The sequence below is a fragment of the Sus scrofa genome, chromosome 15, assembly GCF_000003025.6.
Source record: "Sus scrofa isolate TJ Tabasco breed Duroc chromosome 15, Sscrofa11.1, whole genome shotgun sequence".
Classification (NCBI taxonomy): Eukaryota; Metazoa; Chordata; class Mammalia; order Artiodactyla; family Suidae; genus Sus; species Sus scrofa.
Genome location: NC_010457.5, coordinates 131,882,737 through 131,902,384, shown reverse-complemented (window position 1 = coordinate 131,902,384; position 19,648 = coordinate 131,882,737). Strand labels below are relative to the sequence as shown.

General features: G+C 39.0%; 1 protein-coding gene across 1 annotated transcript in view; it reads right to left on the bottom strand.

The window, feature by feature from the left end:
- Positions 1–19,648, bottom strand: part of PSMD1 (proteasome 26S subunit, non-ATPase 1) — a 104,601-nt gene that overhangs the window by 9,810 nt on the left and 75,143 nt on the right. Inside the window, exons 19-23 of the mRNA XM_001925902.7 lie at positions 16,864–16,966; positions 11,129–11,298; positions 8,582–8,674; positions 6,380–6,466; positions 5,440–5,586 (exon numbers count right to left, since the gene is read on the bottom strand). Coding sequence (XP_001925937.3) covers positions 5,440–5,586; positions 6,380–6,466; positions 8,582–8,674; positions 11,129–11,298; positions 16,864–16,966 — 600 coding nt within the window. The remainder of the gene's footprint in view (positions 1–5,439; positions 5,587–6,379; positions 6,467–8,581; positions 8,675–11,128; positions 11,299–16,863; positions 16,967–19,648) is intronic.

Below are 19,648 nucleotides of genomic sequence, written 5' to 3'. Positions count from 1 at the left end.
CCCAAGCCTGGGAACCTCCATATGCCGTGGGAGCGGCCCAAGAAATGGCAAAAAACCCCCCCAAAAAACAAAAACTAAGTTCACTTTAGTATCTTGTATGGCAGGTTGGCTAGCAACTAATTCTCTTATAGTTTATATCTGTGAATGTCTTAACTTTGCCTTCATTTTTGCTGGATACAGCATTCTTGGTTGAGTCTTTCCTTTCAGCACTCTGAATATATCACCCTTCTGCCTTCCGGCCTCCATGGTTTCTAATGACAAATCAGCTATTGATCTTACTGGGGATCCTGGTACAGGATGATGAGTTGTGTAACTCCTGTTGCTCTCAGGATTCTCTCTTTGTCAAATCTGTTGCATTTCTATACACTAACAGCAAAGTAGCAAAAAGAGAAACTAAGAAAACAAACCCAGGAGTTCCCATTGTTGCTCAGCGGAAATGAATCTGACTAGCATCCATGAGGATGCAAGTTCAATCCCTGGCCTCACTCAGTGGGTTAAGGATCTGGTGTTGCCAGGAACTGTGGTGTAGGTCACAGATGTGGCTCAGATCTGGTGTTGCTGTGGTTGTGATGCAGGCTGGCGGCTACAGCTCCAATTCGACCCCTAGCCTGGGAACCTACGTATGTTGTTGGTGCGGCCCTAAAAAGACCAATAAATAAATAAATAAATAAGAAAACAAAACCATTTATAATTGCAACAAAAAGAATAAAATACCCAGGAATAAACTTAATCAAAGAGGAGAAAGATCTATATATGAATAACTGTATAGGACACTGTTGAAAGAAACTGAAGACACAAAGAAACAGAAAGATATTTCATGCTCATAGATTGGAAGAATTAAAAATATTAAAATGTCCATATTACCTAAAGCAATCCATAGACCCAGTGCAATCCCTATCACAATCCCAATGACATCTTTTACAGAAACAGAACAATAACAACAAAAATACCAATTTTTTTTTTTTTTTTGGTCTTTTTGCCATTTCTTGGGCCGCTCCCGTGGCATGTGGACGTTCCCAGGCTAGGGGTCGAATTGGAGCTGTAGCCACAGGCCTACACCAGAGCCACAGCAACGCGGGATCCGAGCTGCGTCTGCGACCTACACCACAGCTCACAGCAACGCCGGATTGTTAACCCACTGAGCAAGGGCGGGGACCGAACCCGCAACCTCATGGTTCCTAGTCGGATTCGTTAACCACTGTGCCATAACGGGAACTCCAATACCAAATTTTTTAATGGAAATACAAAAGACTCAGAATAGCCAAAGAAATTCTGAGAAAAAGAACAAAGCTGGAGGTATCACACCCCTGATTTCAAATTATACTATAAAGCTACAGTAATCAAAGCAGCATGGTACTGGCAGAAAAGCAAAAACACAGATCAGTGGAACAAAACTGAGCATCCAGAAATAAACCCACTGACAACTAATTTTTAACAAAGGAGCCAAGAACATACAAGAGAAAGTAAAGTCTCCTCAATAAATGATGCTGTGAAAAACTGGACAGTCACATGCAACAGAAGGAAACTAGATCACTATCTTATAGCATACCCCCAAATTAACTCAAAATGGATTAAAGACTTGAATGTAAGACCTGGAGCCAGAAAACTTCCCGAAGAAAACAGGCAGTATGCTCTTTGATGAGTCTTAGCAATATCTTTCTGGTCTGTCTCTCTAGGCAAGGGAAACAAAAGTGAAAACAAACAAATGGGACTCCATCAAACTAAAAAGCCTCTGCAGAGCAAAGGAAACCATCAGTGAAAAGACAACCTACCAAATGGGAGAAAATGTCTGCAAATCATATACCCATCAAACAAGATTAATATCCAAATTAGCAACAAAACCCCAAACAGCCCAATTAAAAAATAGGCAGAGGAGTTAAACAGACATTTTTCCAAAGAAGACATACAGATGGCCAACAGGCACATGAAAAGATGCTCGACATCACAAATTATTAAGGAAATGCAAATCAATCAAAACCATAATGAGCTATTACCTCATACCTATTAGAATAGCTATTATCAAAAAGGCAACAAATAAGAAGTGATTGAGAGGATGTGGAGAAAAGAGAACCCCTGTACATTGTTGGTGGAAAAATAAGTGGGTGAAGCCATTATGGAAGACAGTATGCAGATTCTTCAAAAAATGATCTAGCTATTCCACTTCTGGGAATATGAAAATACGAATTTGAAAAGATACATGCACCCCTCTCTTCACAGCAACATTATTTACAATAGCCAAGATATAGACATAACCTAAGTGCCCATCAAATAGATGCATGGATAAAGAAGATATGGTATACACACACCATGGAATACTACTCAGTCACATAAAAGGAAAAAATCTTGCCATTTGAAATAACATGGATGGACCTTGAGGATATTATGCTAAGGTAGACGGAGAAAGACAAATACCACATAATTTTATTTATATACGGAATATAACAAACAAATTAGCAAGCAAAACAAAACAAACACATAGAGCCAGAAAACAGTAACTTCCAAAGGGGTAGGGGAGGGTAAAACGGGTCAGGGGGGGGGTCAATTGGATGGTGATGGATGGAAATTAGACTTTTGGTGGTGAGCACACTGCTGTGTATACAGAAGGTGAACCACAGTGTTGTATACGTGAATCCTGCGTTTGCTGTAAACCAACGTTACCTAAATTTTAAAAAAAGGTTCCTTCTTTGTCTTTCAACAGTGTGAATATGATGTGTCTAGGTGTGGATCTCTTTATCTTACTTGGACTCACTGAGATCCTGGATATGCAGATCAATGCTATTCATAAAATTTGTAAAGTTTTCAGTCATTACTTCTCCAAATACACTCCTATACTTTTCTCTCTTTTTGGGGGCCTCCCATCATCCCATTGCTGGTATGCCTGATAGTTTTGAACAGGTCTCTGAGGCTCTGTTCATTTTTCTTCACCCTTTGTTTTTTGTTGTTTCTCAAATGACCCATCTTCAAGCTTGTTCAAGTCTGTTTTGAATCAGCTGTCAAGATCCTCTGGCAGATTTCGGTTACTGCATTTTTCAATTCCAGGATGTCTATTTGATTTTTTAAAAATAATTTCTATTTACTGATATTCATCATTTGTTGAGACACCATTCTTATACTTTTCATTAGTTCTTTAGACATAGTTATTTTACTTCTTTAAACATATTTTAGCTAATTTAGTCTGGCTATTAATGTCTAGGCTTCCTCAGAGTTTCTATTAATTGCTTTTTTTCCTACGTATGACTCATACTTTATTGATTTGAATGTTTTGTAATTTTCTGTTGAAAACTAGACATTTAAATAATATAATGCGGCAACTCTAGATATCAGATCTCACTGCTCCCCAGGGTTTGTTATTGTTGTTTGCCTGTTCTGTGACTTTTCTACATAGTATTTTCTGTTCCATGTGACCATGGAGTTTCTACTCAGTTACCTGACTGGACAGCTAACGACTAGACAGGGATTTCCTTCAGTACCCAGAACAACAAGTCTCTTTGCTGAGGGGCCATGCATGTGTTGGGCCATACCTTGAAGAGTCAGCCAGGCACAGACAGGGGAAATCTCTTGGCTCATAAATGAACAACGATTACAGATGGCTTCCTCGGACTTTTTTCTTCTTTTTTGGGGGGCCGCATATGGAAGTTCCTGGGCTAGGGGTCAAGTTAGAGCTGCAGCTGGTGGCCTATGCCACAGCCACAGCAACGCAGGATCTGAGATGCATCTGCGACCTATGCCATGGCTTGCGGCAACACCGGATCCTTAACCCACTGAGCGAGGCCAGGGATGGTACGCTTCACAAATCTGCGTGTCATCCTTGCGCAGGGGCCATGCTAATCTTCTCTGTATCGTTCCAATTTTAGTATATGTGCTGCTGAAGCGAGCACGAGGCCAGGGATGGAACCTGCACCCTTGATACTAGGTGGATTCTTAACCTGCTGAGCCACAATGGGAACTCCCATTCTGACTTATTTTGAGCAGTCATTTAAGTTCCACCTGAGACAAACCAGTCTCTTCATATGGTCTCAGGACAGACATAGAGCATATACTCTGCTGTTTTTAATTCTTTGTAACTGTCAAGATCACTAGCTGTCTTGTACGCCTAAAGTATCACTAGTTTTGTACTAATACACCTGTTCTGGATCTGTTCCTTTCCAAGAACAGTTTCTAAAGGATGCTATTAGAATACATTCTCTGTAAACATGTCACTCAGGTGAACTGGGTTGCAGATTAGACAGCAACTACATTTAATGTGTTCACTAATGATTTTATAAATTCATTCACTCAACAGACCAAGTAGTATCAGCCCTTAGTGATGCAAGATTAACAGAAGGTGGGAGAAGACCTTCATGCTATTCCATCTTTCCCGGCCTGACTGCCTGCTATCCACAGATGTCACCACCACCAAGTAGTATTTAATGAATTTACCAGGTTCCAGATGTTGTTTTAGGTATTTTACATATAACAACATATTTAATATTTACAATATTCCTAGGCTGTAGGCAGTTAACCATCTCAATTATTATAGATGAGGAAACTGAAAAATGAGGCAATTAAATGACCTGTCTCACACAGCTAAGAAATGGCAAAGCTGAAATATAAACTCAATTCTGCCCAATTCCAGCTCTGTCACTAAATACAGGATCTTCCATCCTCTGCCCTTGTCTCCTCTAGCTGATAATCTAGTCAGGTAAGGCCGTGACTCACAACTGTGGGTAAGAGTTTGTTATCACCATCAGGAACTACCTTCAAGTCAATGAGAACGGGTTTATTTTTCTCTATGGATCTAGAAATCTTGTCTATGACATTTCAGATAGGCCCAGGATTTGAATGTATTAAATGTGTCTACAAATGGCTTTCTGGTTTTCTAGATACAAGAAACTAGAAAATAAAGACATTATCATGTTCAAGTTTCTGATCAGCATTTGTTTCTAACATGAAACATTCTGTCTTAGAATAAATTAAATGGCATTAAGACCCTTTTCTAATTATAAAATGGAATGCTCTAAATCCTTATGTATTAACTGGTTCAATCTTTACCACATTCCTATGCATTAGGGATGATAATTCTTACTTTACAGCAGTGAAGACTGAGGCAAAGATGATTAGTAGCTGGTTTAAGGTCACATAGGCCGAAAGTGGTAGAATCATTCAGACTCAGGACGTCTGGCTCTAGCATCTACAGTCCTAATCACTATGCAGTTATCAGGAACGTCCATGACATAAGCCTTTGGTACATAAAAGGTGTCTGAAGGGTTACACACACACACACAAAAGTTCACCCAATTCTCTATGGAATGGAAGGGAAGGTTCTCTTTTGCTAAGACATTTATTCGTACTAGAGAGCTTTCTCTAATACTCTGGAGATTTATCTTTCTCTATAAAGACTCCATTGCCTTACACACTAACATCTTACTAATACATAGGTAAGAGCCATTGGTAACTTACTGGTTTGAAAGGCTGGTATCTACAGGTCTCTGGCATGCTTAGGACCTTAAGTTGAGCAGGCATAACTCGGGCTGGGTTATCCAATAACTGGAAGTTTGGCTCAGGTTCTTTTTTCTTCTCTTTTTCTTCCTTTTTCTCTGCCTCATCCTAGAAAATTAAAAGAAAATAGCCCCGTAAAGGTTCGCTTATGTTCTACATTACTGAATACTGTTCAGTAAATTTACTGAGCAATTACTAGGTGCAAAAGGTGGTTAGGATTAGATATAATATAAGCAGAACTAAAGTGATACCAGACTTAGAAAAGAGAGATGATAACTCTGCTTGAGGGTAAAAATGGTATTTAACTCAGTTGTAAAGAATGAGGTTTTTCTATCAGCAGAGATACTTAAATAAACAATATTCTCTTTGCCTGAAAGGGCCTTTCTTTTCCCATCGTCTTGCTGTCTGCTGAAAATCCTACTCTGCCCTCTAAAACACATTTTATAGTTGTCATTTCCTCCAAGAACTCATTCTGGTTTTTTTCCTTTTCTTTTTTAGCCACTTCTCGGCACATAGAATTCCCAGGCCAGGGACTGGATCTGGGCCACAGTCATGACCTAAGCCACAGCTGTGGCAATGCCGGATCCTGAACCCACTGTGCCAAGCCGAGCATCAAACCTGCATCCCAGTACTCCCAAGACACAGCCAATCCCATTGTGCCACAGCAGTAACTCCCAAGAACCCATTCTTGATAGGCACCCTTTTATTCTTGGAAGGTATAAGTCTTGGGCATAATTTCTAAAGTCTCTTCCAATTAAAATTATATGAGTCCCCATGTTTGGAACACAATCATTATTTAAAGAAAGCCAAGAGCAAAGTACAGCAATGTTCAACTAAGGAAGAATCTGGACCATGACAGAGATAGCTACATCAACCCATGTGACCACTAAATTATACCTACCACTTCCATTTTTTCCTCCTCCTTCTTTTCCTTTTCTTTTTCCTTCTTTTTAGCCTTGGCAGTAATAGATAACACAGCAGTGGAAACCTAGAGGAGTAGACAGGGTAAATGGTCGTGATCCCTTACTCGGATACAAATATACAAGGCCAAAGAACTCAGTTCTACAAGACTGCTTCCTGGCAGAACAAAATAATCTGGGAATATAAAGATAATTTACTGCTACAGTCATCAGGTGAACCTTTAGTTCCTAGAGGCTTATACATGTCCAATATAACTTGAACTTTTTTTGATCTGTAGCCTACCTTGGATATGAATTTTCTATCATAAGTTTCTTTTTTCTTTTTTTGGCTTTTTAAGGCCGCACACATGGCATATGGAGGTTCCCAGGCTAGGGGTCTAATCAGAGCTACAGCTGCCGGCCTACAACGCCAGATCTGAGCCATTGCTGAGAGCTATACAACAGCTCAGGGCAAGGCCAGATCCTTAACCCACTGAGTAAGGCCAGGGATCAAAGCTTCAACCTCATGGTTCCTAGTCGGATTCGTTTCCACTGAGCCACGACAGGAACTCCTCTATTATAAGTTTCTGAGACAGAGATTTAGGTGTTGTATGCTTTTTTCTTTATAGGAAAAGCATTGGAAAACACAAAATTTTTCTCTAAATCTGTTTTCTCATAAACAACTCTTACTGGACTAGAGGCCCTGCAATGGTAATAACACAGTGGGTGAGTGATTAGCCCGCAGTTATCCTCCTTGATGGGCCTCACTGAAATCAAGGTCAAACAGGGACTCTGAAAGGCTTGGCAGTACTGGAATAAAGCTGGTTTTGTTTCAGACACTAAAGACAGGGCCCTGAAACACAGCTGATGAACAAGATATTGCTGTCAAAGTACATCATCACCTACCACCCGCAAACTTGGTCAACTGCATAACTATCCCTACTTACACACAAAAATTACAGCAAATAATCAACAAATGGCTAAAATGGAACATTCTCTTCAGAGAAAAAATCATTTTCCTAAGCCTAAGGTGTCAGAAAGGATAATTTTATTGTGAAAACTAAAGGAACAAGTGCAGCTCTCAATTTCATTGCAGTGTAATTTTATTTTTTTGGCCGTGCTCAGGGCAGGCAGAAGTTCCAGGGCCAGGGATCAAACTTGCGCCACAGCAGCGACCCAAGCCATAGCAGTGACGATGCTGGATCCTTAATCCACTAGGCCACCAGGGAACTCTGCACCATAGTTTAATTTAACACGTATCAACGAGTGCCTTCATATATGCTGGTAGGAGCACAAACTGTTATATCCATTTTGAAAGGAAATTCAGTTAATGCTTATGAAAATAAATCATGTGCATTACTCTTGATCAAGCAATACCACAATCTAAGATCCTCAACTATAGATACACTTGTATAAATGCACAAATATACACATATAAAAATTTATTTCAATTTCATCTGTAACAGTGACAAATTAGAAATAACCTAAATGTCTATCAGATAAGGAACTGGTAAGACAATGATATATTCATAAACGGATTGCTCATTACCCTTGGAAAAAATGAGATCAATACACATTGAAGTTAAAAAAAAAAACAAACCAAAAAAACCCTGTTAAAGTGAAAATAATATGATACAGAACATAGAATTATTAGAGAATAATTCTATTTGTGGTCAAAAAAAGTATTGATATTTGCAGTGAAAACATTTGAAGGGATTTACATATTGTGATTCCTATCACATGAAACTCGGATGATCAGAAGAGAAAAGGACTTTGACTTTTTCTTCTTGTATAATGTTGGATTTTACCATAAGGAGTATTAATTAATTAATTGCTTTTTTTTAGGGCCACGCCTGTGGCATATGGGAGTTCCCAGACTAGGGGTTGAGTCGGAGCTGCAGCTGCTGGCCTATACCACAGCCACAGCAAGAAGGGATCTGAGCTGAGTCTGTGACCTAAACTGCAGCTCAGGGCAATGATGGATCCTTAACCCACCAAGCGAGGCCAGGGATCAAACCCACATTCTCATGGATATTAAGCGGGTTTGCAATCCACTACACTGTGCCACAATGGGAACTTCCAAGAAGCATTATTTTTAAAATACTTAATTTAAAACATAAAAAATATTTAAACAAACCCAAGTAAAAAACTAGGCAGCTCTGACATATAAGTACAAATGCTGCTCAAAAGAACAAAGAACCTACCTTTTCCTTTTCTTTTTCTTTTGGTACTTCCAGAGGGGCAGGATATGCAAACGTTGATGGTTTACAATTTGATTTATACTGAACTTTCGGCATCTGAAGAAATAAGAGAATTTCCCCTCTCTATTAAAATATTCAAAATCCAGATTTAAGTATTCTACACTCCCAACAATCACACAGATGCAAAGGGATGCCAGCAGTTGTGATCCAGGCTAAATTACACAGCTATCCAATTGTTACCTCCACTCCTCCCTTAAAGGCATCTGTCTTCTTTCATTGAAATAGTTTCGAGGTGTTTTACAGAACTACTGTGGTTATCTATATTTTCCTGGAGCTCTGTGCCTCTGAACAGTCATCCTTTTTTTTGGTCTTTTTAGGGCCGTACTGGTGGTATACAGAAGTTCCCAGGCTAGGAGGAGACTCACAGCTGTCACTGCCAGCCTACACCACAGCCAGAGCAACAAGGGATCCAAGCCACATCTGCAAGCTACGTCACAGCTCCCAGCAACGCTGGATCCCCACGAGTGAGGCCAGAGATTGAACCTGCGTCCTCATGGATACTAGTTGGGTTCGTTAACCATTGAGCTATGACGGGAACTCCATCCTGTATACCCAACTTGCATGTCCTTTCCCTGTACCACACTAACAACCTCTACAAGTCTGTATACAGTTATTATACCACATAATCCTACTTTACAAGAGTCTAGAATCAGCCTGATGGAAAAGTCAGCTTTGCATTACTTACTGACCAGGTTTAAAATTCTCAAGTCTTGATTTTTCTCTATTTATCCAATTTGGATTGATAGAGAATGGTAGTAAAGCCTCACACCTACTAGGACAAGCCATCTTTTCTTTTCTTTTCTTTTCCTTCCTTTCTTTCTTTCTTTCGCTTTTTAGGGACACACCTGAGGCATTTGGAAGTTTCCAGGTTGGGGGTCAAATCAGAGGTGCAGCTGCTGGCCTACACCACAGCCACAGCAATGTGGAATCCGAGCTGCATCTGTGACCTACACTGCAGCTCAGGGCAATGTTGGATCCTTAACCCACTGAGTGGGGCCAGGGATTAACCCGCAACGTCATAGATACTAGTCTCACAGATACTAGTCAGGGGGGTGGGGGTGGGGGTTGTTTCCACTGAGCTACAACAGGAAATCCGTGATCCTGTCTTTTCCATCCCACTTTCATTGCAAGGACTGGAAAGGGACATCATAAAATCAGGTGCCAAAGGAAAAAGTCCCCCCAAATTATACAGTATGTTTAACCATAATGTTAAAAGTTAGGGACTGGGAAACCAAAAGATTCCTGCTTTGAGAGATAAAACTGCTCAATATACAAAAATATGAGCAGTTTAATACTGAAACACCAAAGGATAATTAATTGGCTGTATAGCTATACTTAAAAAAAAAAAAATCAGTTCAATGAAATAATCTTTACTAGTCATTTTTTGGCCAAAGTTTTTTCCACCCTGAAAATTGAATAGAATGTTTTAACAGCAGTGGTGAGCAGATATAAGTTATTTAAAGGTCACAAGCCTCTGAGAAGATGGAAGAACAGGAATGTGAATCATCAGGCCATGGGACTGAGAAAGACATAAGCAAGAACCCCATTTAAAAAGAAATGGTGTGATGACAGGGAATATCGCTGACTTAAGTGACTGGTTTCTTACTGTCAGTTTCCCTGGCTCTTCACGTTTGGTCTCGTTTTCTGCCATTACCAAGGGGAAATCCTCCTCTCGTTTTTCCCTTTAATAACAATCCTATTTTCCATCAAACACTCTAGCATCACATAACACTGGAACACACCACTATCTCAAATCCTCCCTCCTTAGTAAGATCTAGTTGAGGTCTTCCTTGCCCAGATTATTACCGCAGCAATGAAACAAATTTCCACTGATACCAGAATGATGTTTTTAAAACGCAAATCTCATCATGTCATTTATCTGCATGAAATCCTTTAATAGCTCCCACAGATGTTTAGCATTAGATAAAATTGATTAGTGATCAATAAACCTTTTCATATTTTATTATTTTATTTTATTTTAGTCTTTTTGCCTTTTCTTGAGCTGTTCCCGCGGCATATGGAGGTTCCCAGGCTAGGGGTCGAATCAGAGTGGTAGCTACTGGCCTACACCAGAGCCACAGCAATGCCAGATCTGAGCCACATCTGTGACCCACACCACAGCTCACGGCAACACCGGATCCTTAACCCACTGAGCAAGGCCAGGGATTGAACCTGCAACCTCATGGTTCCTAGTCAGATTTGTTAACCACTGCGCCACGACCGGAACTCCCCTTTTCATGTTTTATATTTTGCCCTCTTCTTACCATTCCCTCTCAATTGGTTTATCCAAGGTTACAGTTAATAAGGAGACCTGATTTTCAAATCTTCCAACGTACTCCTCTCAACAAGGTGAAGACTCATTTTGAAGGGAAAATACTTTATTAATGAGATGCCAATTCACCTTTAAAATATCGTGAAAATCCCCATGAGTGGGTGGTGAATAGGTTATGGTGAAGACGTTATTATAAAGCTAAAGTTTCACAAACATACCTTTAAGTCCTTGTTAAGGCCAATGACACAGGTAGGGGTATATGCCAATGACAAGAAGTGTGAAAGAGGAAACCAGAACCAGAACTGGGTAAACACAAGGACACCAACCACAGAAGGCATATGGGTGTGCCCAGTTCTGGACTGCAAGGAGATTGTGACATTATGACCACCTGTAGAAAAGGAGAGAAACCACAAACATGAATCCAACAGGGCAATAATAAAGATTTCTAAGTACTGCACTAGGGAAGAATTTGGTGATTATCTTAGGAGTGTAGTTCATAAAAACTAGTATGGCGTCACTGGAATTATTTAGCCAGTGGGCCATCTAGGGTCTCCAGTTTCTAGGGTCTCCAAAACTGGAAGTGCTAGACTCCGGGCAAACCTAGAACTTCTTTCTATGCAGATAGCCATTTTTCAAAAACTAAGCCTAAAGGATATCAGAACTGTATGCTAAATTAAATATTAATCTATATTGTACACTGGCTTTTAACATGCAAACAAAAAGGAGAATTTCAGTCCATATCATATTTGTGTGTATATACATATCATACACAACAGCAAAGAGACAAAGTAGATTCTTTTTGCCTTAGTCATGTCTGAATGCAGGCAGCTCCAAGGTTACCTAGCCTTGTGACCCTGGACAAATCATTTTACCTCTAAAGTCTTTTTTTCTCATTAGCAAAATGAGAATTTGAACTTGGGGATCTGAACTATAGCACTGCCATTAACTAAAGAAAAATTTTGATCTCTAATCCTTGATTCAATAGAAAAAAATATGAAGCAGCACAAGCTGTAAAACAATGAAATCACAGCTAATTCTTTTAAATCAGAAGAGATCTGGGGCTTGGAACCCAACCTGCTTACCCACCCCTTGCCAGATCCCTTACACTATCCCCTGAGGGAGGGCAGAGAGACAGTTGGAAAGCTCGTGAACAAGAGCAAAGCTTCACGCATCAGTTAGCTGGATATTTATTGGGCCCTTTTACGGCTGAGATTCCAGGAGGCTTTGGGGATTGCAAACTTGAATGTCTTTAGGAACTGGTCAGTAAACAAAGGAGAAAACTTGGACTAGAAGTAGTGGGGATTGAAGCAAACTGAAAAGTTTTTATTATAGTTAAAGAGAACATGTTATAAGGGGTATATAGATCCAGGGTTGCCATGTAATTTTTTTTTTTTTAAAGCACCTTTGAATCTGAATTTTGTCCAAAATTCTGCAAATTCTGCTAGGCAGGCAAAAAAACATGTTATAAATAGGCAGATGTGGCCCATGGGCTGCTGGGTTGCTGCCTCTGCTCTGTAGTAACAGAGTTAGTGCTGGACCCCAGAGATTTGAGACACACATTTTTTAGTTTATACAATACAGCTTATAAAACTAGGGCTTATCTGTGCCTCATCACCATCCTAACCTGAACTCCAATTCTGTATCTCCTTTGTTCACATTTCACGTCTCTTCGTCTCAGTATCTCGCAGGTGCCTTTAAGTTTTGCTTAGAGTTAGGAAATGAGTACTAACTTTACTAAGCCAAAAAGCATTAAAAATTTTTTTTTATAAGAAGCAGGATTCTACCGTTCACCAAATAATCTATATTTTATTAATACTCTTTTTTTTTTTTGGTCTTTTTAGGGCCGCACCCATGGCATATGGAGGTTCCCAGGCTAGGGGTCTAATCAGAGCTACAGCTGCCGGCCTACACCACAGCTCACGGCAATGCCAGATCCTTAACCCACTGAGCGGATCCTTAACCCACTGAGCGAGGCCAGGGATTGAACCCGTAACCTCATGGTTTCTAGTCAGATTCATTTCCACTGCACCACAATGGGAACTCCGATTAATACTCTTCTATAGGTGTTTCATTTAAGATTTTACCCAGAAAAAATCAGGTATACTTGAGTTTTCCCAACAGGACTGAGACGATTTATATTCTTTACTATTTACTGTCTATTTATATTCTTCCGTATTCTAACCCCCACATTCATAGAATGCTTACTATATGTTGAGAATTTTGAACAAAATACTGGAAAAAGTTCTAAGGAGCCTCTAATCTAGTGAAGACAGATAATTAGATAATTAAAATAAGGCATAAAAGTATGATATAAACCTGGGTATTAGTGGGAACACAGAGCTAAGCATGGCCCACCTAATCCACAGTGGAGACTGAAATGCTTCCTAGAGAATGTGACATTTGATCTAATTTTAAAGCTGAATTTCCTTTTATTTCAATGAGACTTATCTTCTCCAGACTTAGCAACTAGTTAGACTAGCCTTCTGTTCTAACAGTCTGAGACTGCATATAAAACAAAGGCAAGTTTATGCTATTGATAGAGTTTATACAGTTTTGTTTGGTTTGGTTTCTTGGTCACACATGAGACATGTGGAAGTTCCTGGGCCAGGGGATGAACGTACACCACATCAGTGACCTGAGCCACAGCAATGGCAATGCCACATCCATAACTGCTAGGCCACCAGGAAACTCCGAGTTTACAGTTTTACAAACGTCAATCGTAAACATTCTTAATCTTCAGCTTTTCTTCCTGAAGAGACCAAATCATTGAATTCCCATCAACTTCAACTTCACTCATTCCTTTGAAGTTGCCTGCTCCAGTCTTTCTCTACTACCACTAGCTTCTGAGAGACAAATTACATGACTAAACATTTTTCTAATGCAGTTGCAGCACAGTTTCCTAGGAAGATCGGATATCAGCAAAGTGAAAAGAGGTAAAAGAATAACTTCATGTTCCTGGTAGTGAACACAGCAGTACAGAACTTTTACGCACTAAATAACACTAAAAGACCTAAGGCAAACATGATTATACATTAAGAGAGAAATGGAAAGAAGCATCAAACTTTGGTTCATTACAGATCAAATAGATACCAAAAAAAAAAAAAAGAGGTAGAAGGAGAGAGGGGCTCGAAGAGGAAGGAGGGGAAAACAGAGAGAGGGCTTCTAGTGAATCAGCCTCCCCCAAATTTAAATAAACAACTCATATTTAGTAAAAACCAGCAAAAAACTGTAGTAGTACAGGTTGTAGCCTAAAACTACAAACTTCACGAGGTAGCAGCTAAAAGAAAAAACAAGAGTATGCAAATTACTTCTAAATTCTATTTAAAAACCAATTACCAAAAGTAGAGAATCTGAAAAGTTTACTCACTATATGATTCCAAGTACATAACATTCTGAAAAAGGAAAAACTAAAGCTACAGAGATAGCAAAAAAGACCAGTGGTTGCCAGGGGGTGTGGGGAGGGAAGGAAGGATGAAAAGGTGGAGCACGGAGGATTTTTAGGGCAGTGAAACTCCTCTGTATGATACAGGTCATTACGAGTGTTATCAAAACCTACAGAGTGAACCTGAATGTAAACTAGAAATCCAGCCAGTTAAGTGTCAAGTCTTAGTACAGACATTCCAGAAAAAGCAGCAGCAATAAAAGAAATGATGATGAACACTGAATCTATTTTAACATGAAACTAAGACTAAACTGGGAGAATTATGATTTCACAAGAGAATGTAAATGTTATAAGCCACGACAATGTAAACATGATTTAAAAATACTGGAAGGTGGCAAAGAATGAGAAAGGAGAAAACTATGTACTGTTTATACATAAGAGAGAATCAATACCAAGAACTGAAATGGTTTACTTTGTCAAAAGTATCTACAGAACATTTTCCTTACTTTAGTCAGCTGCAAGGAACTATCCTTAAGTCAAAAAGAAAAATATTAATTGTATCTTAAACACTATCACTTAAACTCTGCCTTAAAAATTTAGAAAACAGCACCAACATCTGAAAAAGGAAAAAAAAAAAAAAAAAAGCAAATAAAAGACTTGAGCAAAAATAAATAATTTAGGTGAAAAAATTCTAATGAAATTAGAATGAGAAAAGGTGAAAAACAGTAGTATCATATAAACATATCTAATCAAGAAGAAAGAGAAAAAAAATATTAGAAAGGAGACACATTAAAAAAAAAAAAAAAAAAAAAAAAGCCATTGGAGTTCTCATTGTGGCTCAGTGGTTAACGAATCCGACTAGGAACCATGAGGTTGTGGGTTGGGTCCCTGGCCTTGCTCTGTGGGTTAAGGATCCAGCGTTGCCGTGAGCTGTGGTGTAGGTTGCAGATTCGGCTCGGATCCTGTGTTGCTATGGCTCTGGCGTAGGCTGGCGGCTACAGCTCCGATTAGACCCCTAGCCTGGGGACCTCCATATGCCGAAGAAGCGGCCCTAGAAAAGGAAAAAAAAAAAAAAAAAAGGCCATACACCCTGGCCAGACAACATCCCAATGTCATAGGTGGCACCCAAATAAATTTATCGATAAAAATATATATTGAAAAGAATGAGCTCAAAAAAACGAAACCAAAACCAAAACCAAACCAAAACAAAAGCCATACAAGGGAGATTTCCTAAAATTGTAAAACAAAGATGCTGAAAATCTTGATATGATTTAAAAATACTCTCATCAAGTAGAAAACTTCTAGATTAACAAAACAACTTAAGATACCAAAAATTTCAATTCCTTTTCCCGATCGCCTTTAAACTAGGGTTATAAACACATCTCTAGTTGATCAAGAAGAGTGTTTTTATTAGAAGAAATTAATATAACTAATAAGTTTGAGAAAAGCTATCTAATAAAAGAATTACTAAGATTATCTTGAGATACTATTTTTTACCTTTTAAATTAGCAGAGGTTAATAAAAAAGATTGTATTCTACATGGCTAGGGTATAGTTTGAAAAGAATCACATACTTGAATAATGAAACAGTTATGCCTGTTCCCTTATACCCTAGGGAGTGTTATTGTCATTGCCAATAACAACAGTGAAAGAATAGTTTGAACGAACCCCAAGTCCAAGGTACTAAAGCACATCATTCTACTTTGGAAGGGCAGCTCACTTCTGAAATAAACCACAGCGTAGCGATGAAAAGTGTGAATTTGGGAGTCACTTGGTACTGGGCGCTATGTATTTACTATGGAAATAGTCCAGGTATCTTATTTTGGGATGATCTGGCCACTAGAATTTGTCTAAAACCTATTTTTTTCCTCAAAAAATTTTCAATGTCAACTTGTTTAAAACTGATGTATACTATGAAAATTAAAGGGGAAAAAAATCAGCCTACACTCATTGAGTACTTTACTAAGTGGCTGGGACTGTTTTAATTGCTTTAGATGTATTTTTAATCTCTCAAACACTATGAGGTAGACTTCACAAGAAAACAGACATAAAGAGGGGAAATATAGCTAGTACTGTAAAGAGATTCAAACCCTAATAGTCTGTGCTCTTAACAACTCTACCAGAGTATTTCTTTCTTTTTTTTTTTTTTTTTTTGTCTTTTGTCTTTTTGTTGTTGTTGTTGTTGCTATTTCTTGGGCCGCTCCCGTGGCATATGGAGGTTCCCAGGCTAGGGGTTGAATCGGAGCTGTAGCCACCGGAGCCACAGCAATGCGGGATTCAAGCCGTGTCCGTTACCTACACCACAGCTCATGGCAACGCCAGATCCTTAACCCACTGAGCAAGGGCAGGGACCGAACCCGCAACCTCATGGTTCCTAGTCGGATTCGTTAACCACTGCGCCACGACGGGAACTCCATCTACCAGATTATTTCTATGAACTTTAGGCTCCAAATTTTCTCCAGGAATAATTTGCCCCAGACTCAATTTCTACTATGTCATATAGTTAGAACACATATTTCCTTAAATTTAGTTTAAATAGATAAGTAAACCCGGAAGATTTAAAAACATTTACCTGCATCCAGTATGCCCTGGGCCAGAATAGCGCCAAACTTGGCCATGACATCATCATGTTTATCATTGATGACTTTGGAATACAGCTGCCTGAACTGATTCACCTGAAGGAACAAGAAAAAGAATTATAGTCTATTTCTATTCATTTGCTGTATCATTTTAGTGCAGGGAATAGATTGCTCATGTGGTAATGAAACCTGAGTTCTGAATTCACAACATTCAAAAAGAGAGGGATCTCGACCAGATTCGAAGGCAGAACAGCCCCACGGGTGAAATCACCGATATCACGACTTTTCTGATGTGGAAGCACCAGCTCTGCTTTCAATCCTCATTCCACAGTGGATGATTCAGACTCAGGGGAATGCTCAATGTGAGTTCATACTTCAGCACTGTTAGTCAGCAGGCTTTAAAGGTTCAAGGGAACATGAAGGCGTTCACTGCATTGTGAATTACCGCTATCCTGCTTACCATCAACCTACAGATTTCCCCATGGGCACAGTTCTTTTTTTTTTTTTTTTTTTTTTATTTTCCCACTGTACAGCAAGGGGGTCAGGTCATCCTTAGATGTATACATTGCAGTTACAGTTTTTTCCCCCACCCTTTCTTCTGTTGTGACATGAGTATCTAGACATAGTTCTCAATGCTATTCAGCAGGATCTCCTTATAAATCTATTCTAGGTTGTGTCTGAACAGTTCTTCAATATTATCTTAAAACAAACTACTCTTCACTGCAGCTGTGTAATGTACATATGGTTTAAGTATATTCACATATACATGAAAGATTTTCATTATGCACACACATTAGTTTCTTGAGGACATGACGCAGTAATCACTCTTACCAAAAGGACACACCAAAATGGAATACTTGCGGGTTCATTTAGAGAGGGATTACTTTACTGGTAATTTTTGTTTGCATTCCCCCCACCCCCGCATTTTCTAAAACTAAAATATATTACTTTTATAATTAAAAATATTTATAAAATAAATGTTCTTATCAAAATACCTGTGATTTCTTTAAAGCTGGGGGATAATAAGGGAAATATTTTACGCTTCTTGCATGTCTTATACTTCACTATTTTCCCACCAAGTGCATATCAAATGGTAGGCACCCGGGAAGATGTGCGATTGCTCCAGAAGCACATGATTGTGGAGTGTCCTGAATCCGTCAAAAGCAGAAAATACTGAATTTGGGCTTCTCAATATAGTGATTTTATCTACATTATATATTTTTCCAGAATCGCTTCCTCTTTTCATTCATCTTTGTCTGGGAGGCCACATTATGATATAGTGCAAAGTAATACAGAATCAGACGATGCTGGCTTATAAGGTCTCCAGTACACAGTTTGGATACATGAGTTAGCTTTTCTAGGTCTCAGTTTCTTTATCTCGCAGGGACTGTAGCACCCCCGCACGCACACGGCAGTTGCATATGAGGTAATATAAATGTTATGTGTGTGGATAAGGCATGTTAAAGTTCAGTAAGCACATGGCTGTCTTAGCATCCCAGAGCAGAGTTTTACCAGTCCTTCTTGACTATCATCTCTGCGTCCTAAATAGTGCTAACAAAATGGAATTCTTTAGGGTGGTTCTCACTTTTTATTCATAGGCAGCAATAAGAATGTGATGAAAACAATAACCTAACTCTGCCATTACCCCATTACCCAGCATGTGACCCTTTGCAAGCCTCTTACTTCCCTGCATCTTACTTTCTCTAACTATAAAACTCGGCATGAGATTAATACAAAATTCCTCACTAGTTTGAAAAATCCTAAGGTTTGATTCTTTTACTCTGGTTCCACAGGTCAAATTCCTTTGATTCTGAACTTGTTTTAGATGAGCACTCACATTACCTTATATAGAATGGAAATTTTATGTGCTAAAGGTTTACAAAATATTTCATGAACTTAAAAAACACTGGACAAAGCACCGTATGTACATTATAAGGAAGAATTTGTATATAAAATCACACCCAAAACAATAGGGCAACATTCAGTGAAACTGAAAGATGTAATTAAAAAAAAAAAATCAATGTAAACACATGATGGGTTTATTCAATTAATATTAAGTAGACTAGTACTTTCTTTCCTTTTTCCTTCTTTTTCCCCCTTTTTGGCTGCCCCGAGGCATATGGAGTTCCTGATCTGAGCCACAGTTGTGACCTAAGAGCTACAGCTGTGGCAATGCTGGATCTAAACCCACCGCATTAGGCTGGGGATCCAACTTGTATCCAGCACTCCCAAGACACTGCTGATCCTGTTGTGCCACAGCGGGAACTCCAAGTAGACCAGTACTTAAAAAAGCTAGTTTTCATCATTAAAAAAAATTTCCTCACATTTTATTACTTATCCAGCAGTAACTTAATTTCCATTATTATGAGTCTTCATAAAAAATTATTATTTTAGTAGGTTAGGATAGTATCTTAAATTTATTTGCAAGGCAGCTTTGAGATCATCTGGTCTACTCCCCCAATTTCATAGATGTGAAAATGAAAGACAGGTGAAGTCACTGGCCTGCTTGTGTTCACAACCAACCAGCTGCAATCATGGCTAAGGATCATGAATTTGTGACTCAATTTCATTGTTATGAATAGTATGGCTCCCTACAGAAAACAAATTAGAATTTGTAGGAGAAAAATCACACTGATTTCCTATTTGGTATTATGATAATCTCACAGAAAACACAACTAAATTTCAGACAATGCTGTGATCCATTCTGCTGTGCCTGATTATCTAAAAACTGCCTTCATGGAGTTCCCATCGTGGTGCAGCGGAAATGAATCCGACTAG